At 39.7% G+C, this 16,635-nt stretch overlaps 1 protein-coding gene across 1 annotated transcript in view; it reads left to right on the forward strand.

Annotated features, from left to right (window-relative positions):
- Window positions 1-69: 69 nt before the first annotated feature.
- Window positions 70-16,635, forward strand: part of LOC131431954 (uncharacterized) — a 515,365-nt gene continuing 498,799 nt past the window's right edge. The window contains exon 1 of the mRNA XM_058597944.1: window positions 70-197. Within this exon, the coding sequence (XP_058453927.1) occupies window positions 180-197 (18 nt within the window). The 5' untranslated portion in view covers window positions 70-179. The remainder of the gene's footprint in view (window positions 198-16,635) is intronic.

Raw genomic sequence — 16,635 nt, forward strand, 5'->3', positions numbered from 1 at the left:
TATCAATCGTCTACATGCACGAAACTGTATTTCTCCTATATTGTGTTTATACGTTTTTCGTTTTTCCTTGAGAGGGGTACACTATTCGTCCCTTCTATAAAAGCTGATATGAAATCACCAGATATGTCCAGATTACGCTTATCGTTATACCTCAATACGTGTAGTTAAAAGTAATCGTTATGAAACTGAACTTTGTGGTAAGTTTGGAAAATGATGCAATGTTTGAATAGCGGAATAATTCCATTTAGAAAATAGTATATATATATATATATATATATATATATATATATATATATATATATATATATATATATATATATATATATATATATATATATATATATATATATATATATATATATAGATATATATATATATATATATATATATATATATATATATATATATATATATATATATATATATATATATATATATATATATATATATATATATATATACATAGTGTGTGTGTATAAAAGAGTCACTCATAAGTAGAGTCGCCATGTTGTTCTGCGTATTACTCGGATTTAAATCAACGAATTGTGATGAATTAGATACAATATCCTCGCTTCGGCTCTTAGAAAATAAAACAGAAAGCAACTCGAAATCTACCCAATGGATCCAACAGAGACAGCTGATCTCAGTCTAGGTTTTAGCATAAATCAAATAAACATAGATTTCCTACAGTACGGTGACACTAACAGCACCTCTAGTGAGAAACGGGTGTACTTTTTTCCATTAGCTACTGTGGTTGTGTTAAATACGCAGGCAACTTTATGCATGCATTTTAGGAGCATTTACGCACCCATTCTCCACCAGACGGTGCTTTTGCTGGCACGGGTTGCTCAACTACATTACTATTACACTGGGAAATCTATGTTTATTTGATTTATGTTTGGAGTTAAATCAACACTGGAACTGAAAAGCACTGTTTAAAGTAGTACCAATGAGTATTACAAAAGTCGGATATTGCAATTAAGTAATTCAGTGTTCAACATAGATTAAACTTATAATCAACCATAATAAACTAATTTTAAGCTATAGTTATCATTTCAGAATCTCTTTAAATTTCACCTGATGGCATTAAAACCTTTAATTTTGTTTATAAAGACTGTCCCAGAAAGTATGGACGCACTTTGATTTCGCTATAAATAATTCACAAGTGTTAGATATTCAAATTTTATTCGATATACTGATAATATTAGACTACAACAACAGATTATTATTCTCAACATTTGCTACTTAGCCATTGTAGGCTAGCTGGCGCACCTTCTTGCGAACGTTCCTCATTAAATTCCATACAGACTTCTTGGCGACAAGTTTTGACACTTTTTTCCAATCTTTTTCGAACTGTTGGATGTGTTCAGCTGCCGAGACATGTTTCCTAAGATGTGCCTTCGTTAATGCAAAAAATTCCTCAATTGGTCGAGGTTGTGGGCAATTTGGTGGATTCATGTATTTTGGGACGAAAGTGACATTTTTGGTAGTATACGGTTGATTTCGAGTAGTGGCAAGAAGCAAGATCTCGCCAGAAAACAACAGGATCCTTGTGGTTTCGAATCATAGGTAGAAGTCGTTTTTGTAAACATTCCTTGATGTATATTTCGCTGTTTATTGAAGCAGTGGTGATGAAGGGTTTCGAAATCTTACCGCAGCTGCAAATTGCTTGCCAGACAATAGCTTATTTACCAAATTTTTCGACTTCAATCGATGTCTCGGACTGGCCTAACACTTGCCCTTCTCGCACCGTCTAATATTGTGGTCCCAGCACGGATTTGCAATCGAGTTTCACGTAGGTTTCGTCGTCCATGATTATGCAGTTCAAATTTCCAGCAAGAATCATATTATACAGCTTTCGAACCATCGGCCTGATCGATGCTTCTTGTTTCGGACTACGTTTTGGTTGTTTCTGCTTCTTATAGGTTTGAAGATTCAAACGTTCTTTAGCACGAAGAACATTTGACTTCGAAGTGTCTCAATTTTTTTGCTCGAACGCCTTCAGTATACATTTATCCAACTGATTGTTAGTATGACCTTTTTTCGACCCGTTTTCGATTTATTTTCACCGAACTTCCTGATTGCATTTCGCACGGCTTTTTCACTTACTCCTTCCATTTTTGCTATCTTTCTCAGTGACAGTCCGCGTTCTGTGCACCATTTGTACACAATTTTTCGACGTTGTTCTGCTGAAAGTCCACGCATTTCGAAACAAACTAATGAAAACGAATAAACAACTGCACAAGTGGTTAGAGAAGAGTGTAAACAACAGAGCGCAGCCATAAAAATTGACAGATTCTGAACCATTGCGAAATAGCAGCGAAAAATCGAATTTCTGAAAAAAAAATTTCAAATGTCGAAAAAAGTCGATCTCTTCCCAGAAAGATTTTTTTGTGATGACACAAAATCTCAACTCTAAGACGTTTGACATAAAAAAAATTTAATTTCGGAAATCGCTTTCGAACTTGATCAATGGCCCGACAGTAGCTTTCAAACGAGCATAAGTTTGTTAAAATCGGTTCTGCCATCTCTGCGGAAATTGAGCGCGTAAAAATATGTTCGTAAAGTGCACACACATACATACACACAGACATTTTCCGATCTCGTCGAACTGAGTCGAATGGTATATAACACTATGAGTCTCCGAGGCTCCGTTCGAAATTTGGATTTTCCAGCAATTTTTTACCTTTCTATAGAGAAAGGAAAAAAGGATTTACTTGATTATGACCCATCGCAAATGCAAGAAGAACCTGGAAAATCATGTGGAGTCATTCAGTCATCCTTTTCCAACGATTTGTAGTAATGGAAGTGATCCGAAAGTTGAACAATTAGATGCCTTATGAATTGGTATCAAGAGGCTTCAAAGGCCGTTTCTTCACGTGTGAACAACTGCTTCAAAGGTACGAAAGAAAAGGATTTTGTCATTAAAAACGCCTCACTTTTGACGGGGCCGGGTTTTAATTAAAAGTTTCAAAAATTGGCTCGTAACCTTTAGCAGTAATAATTTTGAACGATAATAACTCAGTCATTTGTTGATTAATTTATATAATTTAACAACGATTCGGAGACATTTAACTTAAACATGTATGAAAGCGTCGTTTCAGTATTTCAATTGCATTCACAAATTGGTTTGAGTCGACCTATGTTTTCACCAGCCAATCACAGCATGCCGTCATGATGTCATCTGTTTGGTTATTCTCGCACGGCCGACGGTTTCGCTCATTCCTTTCTTCTCAAATCTCATTTAGTAGCCGTTTTACTTCGATCGTTGTAGGGAGGATTTACGTCATGCAAGGAAAAGAATCACTCCTTTCTACACCGTATGAACCTTCTCACGAAAGGGAATCTATTATTATTGTAGACAAAAGCCAGCCTCCAACGAAGCAGGTAGCTTGTCTAGTGAGTGGATGACGAAACTAAAAGTTACATCCATTCGCTCGCTGGATATTCGCTTTTGCATGTGTGCGGCGATAAATTTTTCGGACTTAATTTAGCTGATCCCACCAAATACAAATTATGACCCATCGCCCAATAACCTTGGCGCCGTAATATTCGGTTTTGCCTTCGACAAAGCAGCATGCCCGGACTTTCCCCATGATTTTCTGCGTTTAGGATTATCGTATCGAACCCACTTTTCATCACCGGTTACGGTTTCGATGTAAAAACCCCTTACGATTTTATCTTTGATACAGTTGTTCACATACAAATAGCCGCTCGATTTCCCTCGGTTTCAACTCGTACGGCACCCAGTTTCCTTCTTTCTGAGTAATGCCCAGGGCCTTGAAACGATTTGCTGACTCACTCCCAACGATTCGGCAAGCTCTTCATGGGTTTGACACGAATCTTCATCAAGCAATGCTTCTAGTTGTTCATCTTTGAAGGTTTTTTCTCTTCCACCACCATGTTTGTCTTCGACATCGTAATCGTGTTAAAAATGGACACGTTAAAATCACTCCCGACACGTTCTTTTACTCAGAGCAGCATCACCGTAAGTTTTTGAGAGCATTCGATGCGCCTCGGCTGCATTTTTTTCGAATTGTAACAGAAAATAAAAACTTCCCGCAAATGGCGAAAATTGGGCACATAAACGGACATTTTCGAGAGTGAACAATACGAAAACAAGAACAACTGTCACTGAAACGGCGATGACAATTCGTTAGGCACTGTACACACTCACTTTAAAGGCATTATCATCTATGAATTTTGACCATCCTCAGCCGGTACAACCACCTATCGGAAAACGGCGGAAGCAAAGTTGTACACCTGATACCATAATTTTAAACGTTTCTAACTACATGAACTTATATTATTTCTCTATGAATTTAGCTACTGTTATTGAAATAAGTAGTAATCATGTAGCCCTCTTCGAGAAAAAATGTACGGGTTTGTAATGTCAGGGACATAACTGGATGTAGTGAATACGAAGAAAACTGACACTTTTCACTTCACTGTCTCATTTTCGAAGAAAAATGGCTCAATGATGCCACCAGACCAAAATTCGCACTAAATCGTCACTCTCTGAAGATGCATCGGCTTCTCCATGATAACGTGCGGGTTTTCCGTCCCCCAGATGCGACAATTTTGCTACCGCCGAGATGGAAATCCGAGATCATCCGAGAAGATGATTTTTTGGCAAAAATCGGCGTCTTCTTCAAGCTGATCGCAAGCCCAATTGGCGAAGCGATAACACGTTCCTTAAGCGTATACACAACCATTTTCGTTCAGCGGAAGGATAAAACTATGTTTCTTTCAAATCAGAAGTGGCATAAAGGTTATCAATGTCGAAATAACCGCTAGTTAAAAAAAATGTTAGATGGCGGACCCTGTATTTGTACTCAGAATTTAATCTACATCAAGAAATAAAATAAATCAATTGTCAAATCACCTAGTCAAAAGCGTTTACAATTACGGCAATTTTGCGCCTGATAATCCAGAATTAGCAACCAGAAGTTTGAAAACACCTTATCAAAATAAGCATGTCAAAAGTATTGGCTATTTATAATAAGTACTTATTATTAGTGCAATCCGAGCACGTCAACCAGCTAGAAGAGTGGATGTCAATGATTCATGCTGTCGATACTATTTCAAATCGCTCCATATGGAATTTTGGAACGCGTTCTACGATAAGGTTTCAAATTTGATGTTTCAATTCATTGTTGAACACAAATTTTCCACTTTTTTTTTGGGGTTACCGCAATATGTTTGTTTATTGCCTTTCTCTATAGAAAGGTATCAGAATTGCTGGAAAAACCTCAAAAGGCGGTTTTTCCAGCAATTCTGATACCTTTCTATAGAGAAAGGCAAAAAACAAACGGAGCCTCAGAGACCCATAGTGTTATCTACCATTCGACTCAGTTCGACGAGATCGGAAAATGTCTTTTTTTGTGTACCAGGTGAAATGCATTTACGCACAAAATATGGGGCTCTCCACCGGACTACCACTGTTTAATTGGAGCTTAGTTTCCGGTTCGCTGGCGCCTCGAGGACACAGGGCTGGTTAATCCCCGACGATGGATCTAACCTATACCGATGGAAAAGTTCCCCGACCATGGAACCATGGCGGTCGCGGGTGCCTGTTGTTCTGCGCTCCAATTCCGCTGCAAGATTCCCTCGATCTGGGTGGTCGCGGTCGACACTGCGTTCCAGTTCTCCTCGTTATGGTACATCCTCTGGACTCGGTTTTCTAGTGTAGTTTTTCTGTCTAATTCGTGACCTGTGAGGAACTGAGTCAGTACGGCACGCACTAATTACACGTAGACACATCAGTCTGTGTGTGCTCTACAGCCATTTTACGTTGCGTTCCACTCGGAGTGCCGACGCCCATACCGGGCTTCCGTACCTAAGGATCGAAACTACCACTCCTGCCAGTAACCTGCGTTTGCTAGAACGCAGCGGCGGCGAGCTATTGGCCATTATTCGCGAAAGCGCCGCTATCGCCATTGAAGCACGTTTACAGGCATATTCAACTGGCCCGAGAGCTTTCTTGTTGGTCGTGCCTTCCTCGGCATTGTCTCGTCGCACGCCCATGTCAGGACGGCTACCAACTCTTCCCCATCTATGTTCACTGTGTGGTTCTCCAGTGCGAGGACTGCACTAAACGTTTCACGGTCGAAGTCGGCAACCTTCCGCGCTCGGGTTCCGGGGGCATTTCCCCTACTGTTGTACCTCGCTAGACAGCCTATCGTATAGCGTATAGCTAGGTAGTCGCAATGGGTATAGCCACCTTCCACTCTCCAGCTTAAGTCTCCGGCCAGGCCGGGACTGCAAAAAGTCACGTCGATGAACGACTCAACTTCGTTCCGCTGGAAGGTACTTTTCTCACCATCGTTCACCAGTACCGCAACTAGCTTGGCGAGTGCCTCTAGCAGCATCTGCCTTCTCTGGTTAGTGTGAAGGCTACCCCACGCCGTTGCCATGCGTTGAAATCTCCTGCTATGACGACTGGTTTTTACCCAGCAGGTCTACGGTCAGCCTGTCGACCAGGTGGGTGAACTGGTCTATTTTACCATCGCGGAACTGGTCTATTTTACCATACCGGGCGTAGCAGCTGCAATAGTATACGCCATTTATCTTCGCAATGGCTACTCCCTCGGCTTGCGTTGTCACCACTTCCTGGATTGAATAATGGCCCGTGGTCCAGATGGTCGCTGACCCGGATCTATCCGCAGCATAACGACGTCTGTACTTAATTCTACAACCGACTGATGCAGCAATTGCTGTGCAGCTGCACAGTGGTTGAGATTTTGCTGCACTACGTTGAGGCCGTCTTATTTCCTCGGCCGAAGGGGCAGACAGGGCCGCCCATGGCGTGGTTTTGAGTCTTCTTCTTGCCCGCCCAGATCACACACCGTGGTGTTTAGCAATTGAGTTTGTCCAAAAGTATATTATGATCTAATGTATCAAAAGCTTTTTTAAGGTCCACAACTAAAACACCAACTATAATTTTATCATCGATCTCGCTTATAATTTCGTCGACTAATTAAATTATAGTGGTATGTGTGCTAAACCTTATCTGAAGACATATTTTAATTTATAGAGGATATTATGCTTGCCTTATAATTCTAGTGTATAAGTCTAGTGACCAGCAGTTTTTCAAATATTTTGTTCCAGACAGACAAAGTAGAACGGTAATTATTACAAAAACAACGGTAACCAGATTTGAAAACAGAAATGACTTTGGCCACCTTTGGCGAAAGCATGTGAATTCATTTTTAGTACACTAGGAGAAACGTTATCAGGGCCGTCACTCTGTCAAATATCTAATCCGTGTATCAGCAGTATCACTATAAGGTTAACGATAAGGTTTTAAATTTGATGTTTCAAGTCACGTATTGAAAATTTTTACCATACGATTAGTTTTGGTGTCGGTATGGCGAATTGATGCCAAAATGTAATGTTTTAAACTATATTCAAATCAAATAATATAATACAAGAAATACAAATTTAATTTTGATACAAAGTCCGCAAAGATTCTATTTATTCATTCTTTGATGTGCAGTGGAGTCAGAGTGGAAAAGGTTTCCTTTTAAGGGTTCCACAATTTAATTACTACGCTATGTTGTAAGGGAAATACAAATATACGACGAACTACATTAGGTACAATGCCGAAAAAAAGGAACGATTATTTATTCCTTGTTTATCAGGTGGAAGTGCATTATATTTAGTTGAAACAACAAAAAGAATCCGTCTTTGACCAAGACTTATAACTTCTCGAGCACGAAAAAAATGGTTCCTACGGAATGTTGTTCGAGAATGGGTTAGGGTTGAAAACTGTAGATTATGGTGAACTGTGGAATTATGCAGATTATCATTGATGAACAGCAATAAGTATGTTATTGGTAAAATATTATGGTTACTATAAGAGTATAATAATAAGCTCGGGAACAGTAAGGGTTTATTGAGTATGATTTTTAGGCATCTGTTTTGCAGAGTTTGTTTTTTTTTTAGATAAGAACTAGTGGCTCGCTTCCCACCGATGCCATGTAGTTGAGCTGTGAATGAATAAATGCGAAATAAAATTGCAATAGAGCACGCTGAGAACTTTATGTGGTGAGTCCAGGTTAATGTAGAGTCAAAATGTATGCCCAGATTCTTCAAACAGTCGAGTAAAATACCTATGTCATTAACATATTAAAGGAATTATGGTGGTTCAATATTACTTTCTTGTGGTACACCAATGTTTATTGAAGCAAGGTTGCTGCTGTCATTTTCAATGGATACAAATTCATACCTTACGCGACCATCGCGCCGTTCGGATGCTAGTTCGTTGTACAGCAGCTGTGAGTTGTGCTAACCCGATTCAAGGCCAATTAAGGAATAAACTTTTGTTTCGGTGAGCTAGTGTACCGTACCAACACAAAACAGTACAAACAATACTGTTAGGCAGTTTCAAGTGCTAGTGTATTGAAATACTGCAAACTGTAAATAGTGATTGAACGCTTGGAGTGGCATCGTGGACCGGTGCTGTGTGCTTTTTTCCTCGCTGAGCTTATTTTGCACACAGGCACAACTACATAGTTTATGACTGTGCAACAAGAGACTGCAAGATACCGATTGACCAGGACCGGGCTTAGCGGGCGTTCATCACTCGAGATCTTAAAACTAAGTACCGTTATATTTTCTTTTACATCTGTCGTTTAAGGCCATCGTCCAAGTACCATGCGCGCGGGTGGTTTTAGGAAATTTTCGATGGAAATTTCGAAAAATTTGACAAAACCAAAAACATACAGACCTTTGAAATACTTTTATCTATCTACAGGGTGAAAATGACTGGAAAATTCGGAGGATTTTACGAGTCTTATCAAAAATAGCGCTGAAAAAATGAGCTTTTTTTGTAATTTTTCACAATTATTTGGAAAAATAATTCGATGGAATGAATTTTTTTTTTCAAAAAAAACCTCATGCTGGCAACAAGGATCACATTCGGATACATTTTTGGAAAACCTTTTCACGCTTTTCATGGAAAATCAACGAATTTCATATAACCGATTTCGTGGAAATTTTTGAAATTCGTGGATTTTCTATGAAAAGCGAGAAAAGGTTTTCCAAAAATGTGTCCGAATATAATCTGTGTATCCATAATAAAGTTTATTTGAAAAAAAAAAGTTTATGTCATCGCTTTATTTTTCCAGATAATTGTGAAAGATCACAAAAACACTCATTTTTCAGAGCTATTTTTGATAAGACTCGGAAAATCCTCCGAATTTTCCAGCCATTTTCACCCTGTAGATAGATAAATGTATTTCAAAGGTCTGTATGTTTTTGGTTTTGGCAAATTTTTCGAAATTTCCATCGAAAATTTCCTAAAACCACCCGCGCGCATGGTACTTGGACGATGGCCTTAATACCATGACATTTGCCCTCCAAATTTTACCCGGACAGATATTTCCGTGCCATGTCAGATAATTCTAATTTACCCGACCTTCCCCCAGATGGTGAAATGGATACTTCTACTGGCAATAAATCTCGTATTAGAAACTATCCCAACAGGCGTGCACTCCGTTTACATCCGGTTAAAAACCAATGGAAAAAATTAAGCCTCCTAGACTTTCAAAAGTCCTGACTTCACCATACAATACTGTAAAAAATTAAAAAAGTACGCCCAGAAGAGCCCAGGGTCTTGTTAGCCAGTGCAAAACAGACCAACGAGATCGTTCGATGTGAGCTATTCGCGCGGGAGTATAGCATATACGTACCGGCTCGCGAAGTCGAGATAGATGACGTGATCATCGATCCGAGTCTGACTTGCGTAGACGTTCTTAAGCATGTGGTAGGCGGTTTTAAAAATCCTCTACTCAAGAGTGTCAAGATACAGGAATGCAAGTAATTGCGTTCAGTGTCGATTGGTGAGGATGGGACTAAGTCGTGTACCCCATCAGACTTGCATCGAATGACTTTCTTTAGCTCGGCTCGGAGTTACATCCTCCTGGACCAGTTCATCTACCTGTTCACCTTTTTGTGCCACGGGTCATGAACTGCACCAATTGCAAACAACGGGGACAATTAGCATCGTATTGTTGCAATGAATCCCGTTGTATTAAGTGTGGAGGGAGTCGTGCAGATAACTCCTGGGAGGGAAACATTAAAAAGTGTTAGCTGTAATTGTGCGAAACTTAGCTATCTTCTTAAATACCCTTAAACTTCCGCGATTTTACCATTATTCGCCTGGATCGAGATGACCCCTACTAGGAGTACTTTTGGGGATCGAAAAGTGGTACACTTTCTATCGAATTGAACTCCCTCCGACACCAAGTACTGAATTTGTCACATGTTATGTTACAATCGAGGGCCTTTGCATTGCTTCCATCTATATTCCCCCAAGAGTCTCGATTGAGCATCGACGGCTCAGTTATGTCATAAAGCTTCCTCCCGCACCGACGTTGGTTTCAGGAGACTTTAACTCACATGGTACGGAATAGGGTTATCTTCTCGACGAAAACAAATTAACTATAATACATCATATATACGAAAACTTTAATCTGACGAAACTAAATACGGGAGATATGACACGGATTCCTGCACCACTAGTAAGACCATGTGCGCTGGATTTATTATTTTGCTCGACATCGCTACGGTTGGATTGCAAGTGGAAGGTGATCATCTACCGGTAATGATCATCTACCTATCGTAATTCCAATCACCGGATTAGGACCATCGCAGACAATCAATGCTTCGTATGAACTCATACGAAATATTGATTGGAAAGACTACGCAAATACGATGTCTGAAAAACTCGAATCAACACAAGAGCTTCCCCCGAATAAAGAGAACACTATTTTGGTTGGCTCCGCGATTCAAGCTCAGACGAAACGTGTACCCGGCGCGAAAACTAACAACCGTTCTTCCGATCCATGGTGGGACAAAGTCCTCATCACTGAACGCGGAAAGAACCTCAGCGTTCAAACAGTTTAGAGCGAATGGAACACCAGATAATTATTGCAACTACGCGATGCAAAGGCAGAAGCTAATTAAAGCAAAAAACGCGGTTATTGGCGTTTGCTGTTTGCTGGCGAATTAACAAAAGAAACATCAATGAGCACTCTTTGGAACACAGCCCAACGAATGTGCAACCAAAACACCACGAACGAAAGCGAGGAATATTCTAACCGCTGGATATTCGATTTCGCTAAAAAAGTATACTCAGACTCTGCTGTTGTATTTTCAAGGAAGCGAGAACCAGCACAATTACTAGGGGGTGAAACCATAGCTCAGGTTTTCACATTTCAATATCTCGGGGTCTGGTTTGACTTCAAAGGCGCCTGGGGATAAAATATCTGAAACAAGAATCCATTTTCTTCGCACAATAACTGGAACTTTGTGAGGGTCCTAGGAGACTCGATTAGGATCTACCAAACAACGACATTGTCCGTAATGGAACATGGATGCTTCTGGATGAATTCAGTATCGTTGTTTGCGTATTGCCTAAGGCTGCATGCAGTCGACTCATACTATGAGTCTCGAAGAACTTCTGATCACATCCGGATCACATTCGCCCTCTAGTGCCCCTTTATATCTTTTATAATAAATTTAGAACAGTCAACTGTGAAAAGGTATTTTAAACTGACAGCTCAAACATCAACAGGTCCACAGGCTTCAGCATCTTCAATCACCGCTTCGTACAAACTCAGTCATCCGGCTTCAGTTTATGTCGCAGAATTAGCTGCCATTCATTATACCTTCGAGATCATCAAAACCTGGCCCAAAGACCATTCCTTCAATGTTACGGACAGTCTAAGCTCAATAGAAGCTCTCCGAGCAATGAAGCCAGGGAAGTACTCCCCATATTTCCTGGGGAATATACGGAAACAATTGAGAACGTTATCTGGATGGTCTTATACAATATCGTTAGTCTGGGTTACTTCGCATTGTTACATTCCGAGCAATGAAAAGGCAGACTCATTGGCTAAGGTGGGCGCATTAGAAGGTGATATTTATGAAAGACCAATCTGCTTCCATGATTTTTTTAGTATATTTCGTCAGAAAACTCTCGAAAATTGACAAACTTCATGGAGCAATGGCTAATTGGGACGATGGCTACATTCTAGTATCCCTAGGGTATCGACGAAACCTTGATTCAGGGGGATGAACGTGAGTCGCGATTTCATTCGTTTTATGTCGTGGCTCATGTCAAATTACTACACCTTCAACGCACATCTTAGACGTGTTGGGATCGCGGAGAAGCATGTCGTGTTACTGGCTACTGGAATCCCTTAGCGCCCGAGGTAGGCCTCCTGAGGTTATGGTTCGGGATGTGGTGGCAAGTCGGTATAGTTATATATGCTTCTCATATACCATTACCTCAAATACATTAACATAATATACAAGTGTAGTCTGTTATACCTTGATCAGAAAGTATAATCTCCACCTATAGGTTCGACACTAACATCCGCCCGATTCCTTCGATGCCCGTCCCCATCGTCATTGGAACTAACAAGATCTTTTTTGTCAATATTTTTTTCGCCCCTTTCCCCCGTCTCTTCCCATCTCGATGGCAACTTATCAGATCTCTGTCGTTTTTAGACATTCTGTTCCCAAACCCCCTTTTTATCCCGTTTTCCAAAATATTCAACTCTCTTTCACTCTCTTCCGTAACATTACTATCGCCGACAACGGAAGATCGCTCCAGTCGATGACCAGCATGCGGGCCACCCGCCGGGTCTTCGTAGCCTGGAGGTATGTCCCATTGACCCACGCGGACCGAAGGATGCCAATGTCATCTGGAATACTCTCATGCTATATTCTATTCACCGATCACTGCCGATGGCTTGCTGTAAGCTGAATTTTCGAGAGTCCGCGATCCCGATACGACATTTCCTAATGATATTATTCTAGTTTTAAGTTAGTCGTTAATTAAAATTAGATAATACCCTTGGCATAATAAAGCTCATGCAGTGCCTTATAATTTTATTATAATATTGATTAAAAAAAGGTTACAATTTTTTTGCATTAGTCCAGTAACCACGAATAATTGAATTATCAATGCCCTTGATTGAGTTTATCCAAAGTACTTTTTTAAGGTCTAAAACTAAAACACCAACTATAATTTAATCATCGATCTCGCTTATAATTTCGTCAACTAATTCAATTATAACGGTATGTGTGATTAAACCTCGTCTGAAGCCATATTAGAATTTATAGAGGATATTTTGCTTGCTTAGTAATACAATAAGTATAGTAACTAGAAGTTTTTCAAATATTTTGTTGAAGACGGACAAAGTAGATATAGAACGGTAATTATTACAATCACAACGGTAACCAGATTTGAAAACAGAAATGACTGTAGCCACCTGGAGGCAGTCAGGGTAGTAACCGGTTTGAATAATTGTATTGAAGCAATGGGAAAGTATTTTGGCGAAAACATGTGAATTGATTTTTAGTACAATAAGAGAAACATTATTAGGGCCGTTACTCTTTTAATTATTCAATCCGTGTATCAGCAGTATCACTATAAGGTTTAAAATTTTGTGTTTCAAGTTACTGTTAAACCACAAATTGGCGACATTCACATATCGAAGTTATTAAAAATTCTTACCATATGATTATTCTTCATATTGATATGGCGAATTGATGTCAAAATGTAATGTTTTGAGTTATTTTCTAATCTTATAATACTAGCTATTTTTTAATATAATATTATAATACTAATAATAAAATGATACAAATTTGATTTTTATTCAGAGTCCGCTTAAATTCTATTTATTCATGCTTGGATGTGCAATTGATTATTAACATGAAGTGAAGTCCCAGTGGAAAGGATTTCTTTGTGGGAAGGATTGTCCTATGTTGTAAGAAAAACTCAAATGAAGCGCCCCTATTGGCCAAAACGCCCTCTTACTTTTCATAAGATCTTTCTGTGCAATAATTCTATGCAAGTTTGGCAGTTATCGTTTGCTGGAAAATATGAAATAAAAAAACTGAAAATATCATCAGGTAGCTTTTCGATGTAAATTGTTGCTTCGACTAAATTAGCATTTTGTCCGCCAATTCATTGATGTACTAATTTTCTCAAAACAATCCCTTTACGGACATTTTAAGATGCATAATGCATCATTGTTTTGAGGCAAAATGTCTCTTATTGTGTGGCATACCACTGATTAGTTGTGAAGCACATTATTCATATCCTGGGGCATTATGTCCAAGGCAAGCAAAAAAACTGAGAATGTGGTGGTTTTGGAAAAAGTGTTAATATCAATCAATTCTCATCACTAGTGCCGGAATCATTGAAGGTTATGTTCATCAGCCGTATTGCAATGAAAGACTCACTTTCTCGAGGGGGAATATATTAATACATTTAGAATTATCTCTATCTATTTTCTTATGAGAAGCTTATTAGAACTCTTTCCTCTATTACGAAATTAATTATTGAAATGAAATACTGTTGACTATAAATACATTATAGAACAAAGAACTACATTACAATATCTCAGTCTGCGCTTAAAATGGTCCGATGAATCCGTCTTTGATCAAGGCTTGTAACTGCTCGAACACGAAACAAATTGTTACTACGGTGTGTTGTTCGAGTTGGAAACTGTAGATTATGGTGAACTGTGGAGTTATGTAGATTATCATGGATGAATTATTTTTGAAGACTTTTATTGCTTGTCGGGTAATTTTTGAAGTTTTTAATCATCATCATCATCATCTAACAGCTATAGGCCTGGGGTGTCCTTTGCTGTATCAAGCATACGTCTCCACATAACTCGGTCCATGGCTGCTCGTCGCCAACCACTCAAGGCACGGATGCTTCATAGATCACCCTCCACTTGATCGATCCACCTTACTCGCTGCGTTCCTCTTCTTCTTGTACCAGTCGGATTAGATTTAAGAACCATTTTTACTGGGCTGTCGTCCGACATCCTTATGACATGCCCAGCCCATCGTAGACGTCCGATTTTAGTTGTCCGTACGATGGGTGGTTCTCCTAGCAGCTGTTGCAATTCGTGATTCATACGCCGTCTCCACGTTCCATCTTCCATCTGCACTCCGCCATAGATGGTCATCAGTACCTTTCTTTCGAAAACACTGAGGGCGCATTGGTCCTCTGCCAGCATAGTCCAGGTCTCGTGGCCATAGAGAACAACCGGTCTAATGAGCGTTTTGTATATGGTCAATTTCGTGCGTTGGCCTACTTTTCTCGATCGGAGGGTTTTTCTGAGTCCAAAGTACGCACGATTCCCTGCCAAAATACGTCTATGAATTTCTCTGCTGGTGTCATTATCGGCGGTCACCAGTGAGCCCAAATACACGAACTCGTCAACCACCTCGATATTGTCACCGTCTATCAATATTCGTGGTGGGAGGCATAGTGTTTCTTCTCTCTTCCTTTCATGTATTTTGTTTTCGACGCATTTATGACCAGTCCGATACGCCTAGCTTCAGCTTTCGTTCCGATGTAGGTTTCCATCATCTTCTCAAGGTTACGTGTCACAATATCAATATCGTCAGCGAAGCCAAAAAGTTGTACGGATTTTCGGGAGATCGTGCCACTCGTGTCGATCCTCGATCGTCAATAGGGCAATATTGAACAAGATACAATAAAGTCCATCACCTTGACGTAGCCCTCTCCGAGATTCGAAGGGACTCGAGAGCGTCCCAGATACTCGAACGTAGCACATCACTTTATCCATCGTTGCTTTGACCAATCGCGTCAGTTTATCCGAGAAGCCGTACTCGTGCATTATCTGCCAAAGCTGTTCTCGATCGATTGTGTCGTATGCCGCTTTGAAGTCAATGAATAGGTGATGCGTGGGTACGTTGTATTAACGACACTTCTGGAGTACTTTATTGAAAGATGGCGTTTTAGTGAAGTGTTGCTTTACAAAATATTTATTTTGCGTTAAAAGCCTACGTTTCGAAGGAATATCCCTTCATCTTCAGGGCAACTATAAGGTTAACATACATGATTAGTCACAGTTTTCACATTATACAATTTCATAACAAATTGTTTACTCACAAACGACAACAAATATTTTTCGTCAAGTGGATTGAAACATTTAAAATGATCAAAAACGGGAACGGCTACTCTACACTAAAAGCACAAACGGTGTGAAAACAATAATTTTGAACGAACTACGATTTGAATTTGTATGCTTGTTTTAACTTACACAGTCACTTCCCCCGCACATCAAACCAGATTAAACATTGAAATATTTCTCAGTCATGGCTGATAATAGAGCAACAATCAGAAAGAGATAGATGAGCAGCAATAGACAGCGAAAATGATGAGATGTACACGTAGAAAATGAAAGATACTGTTGTTAATGTGAGAGAGTGTACAACAAACCAGAGTATGCTGCATTTAAATTATGTGTATCGGTTCTAAAGTTAATGGTGGAACCATCTGTGAAAATGTGACACATTTCCAAAAGTTGCAGTGCATTGATCCTATTATCTTAATCTAGAATCTTTGCACTGTCCAAATCAAAACTGTGTTCAGATTCAATCATGTGCACCATTAACGCTGTCTTTTTAAATTCATCCGCTTTGCTCTCACTCTGATCGGTGCCCGACGAGACGAATTTTTGGTACCGCTGTATCAAAGAACGGTGTCCAGACAACCGCTGTTTCAGTTGCTGTGTGGTTAAGCCAATGTATGAGCGCGCATTCTGTACACGGAATGCGATAGATTACATTGCG

The sequence above is a fragment of the Malaya genurostris genome, chromosome 2 (genome assembly GCF_030247185.1).
Source record: "Malaya genurostris strain Urasoe2022 chromosome 2, Malgen_1.1, whole genome shotgun sequence".
Lineage (NCBI taxonomy): Eukaryota > Metazoa > Arthropoda > Insecta > Diptera > Culicidae > Malaya > Malaya genurostris.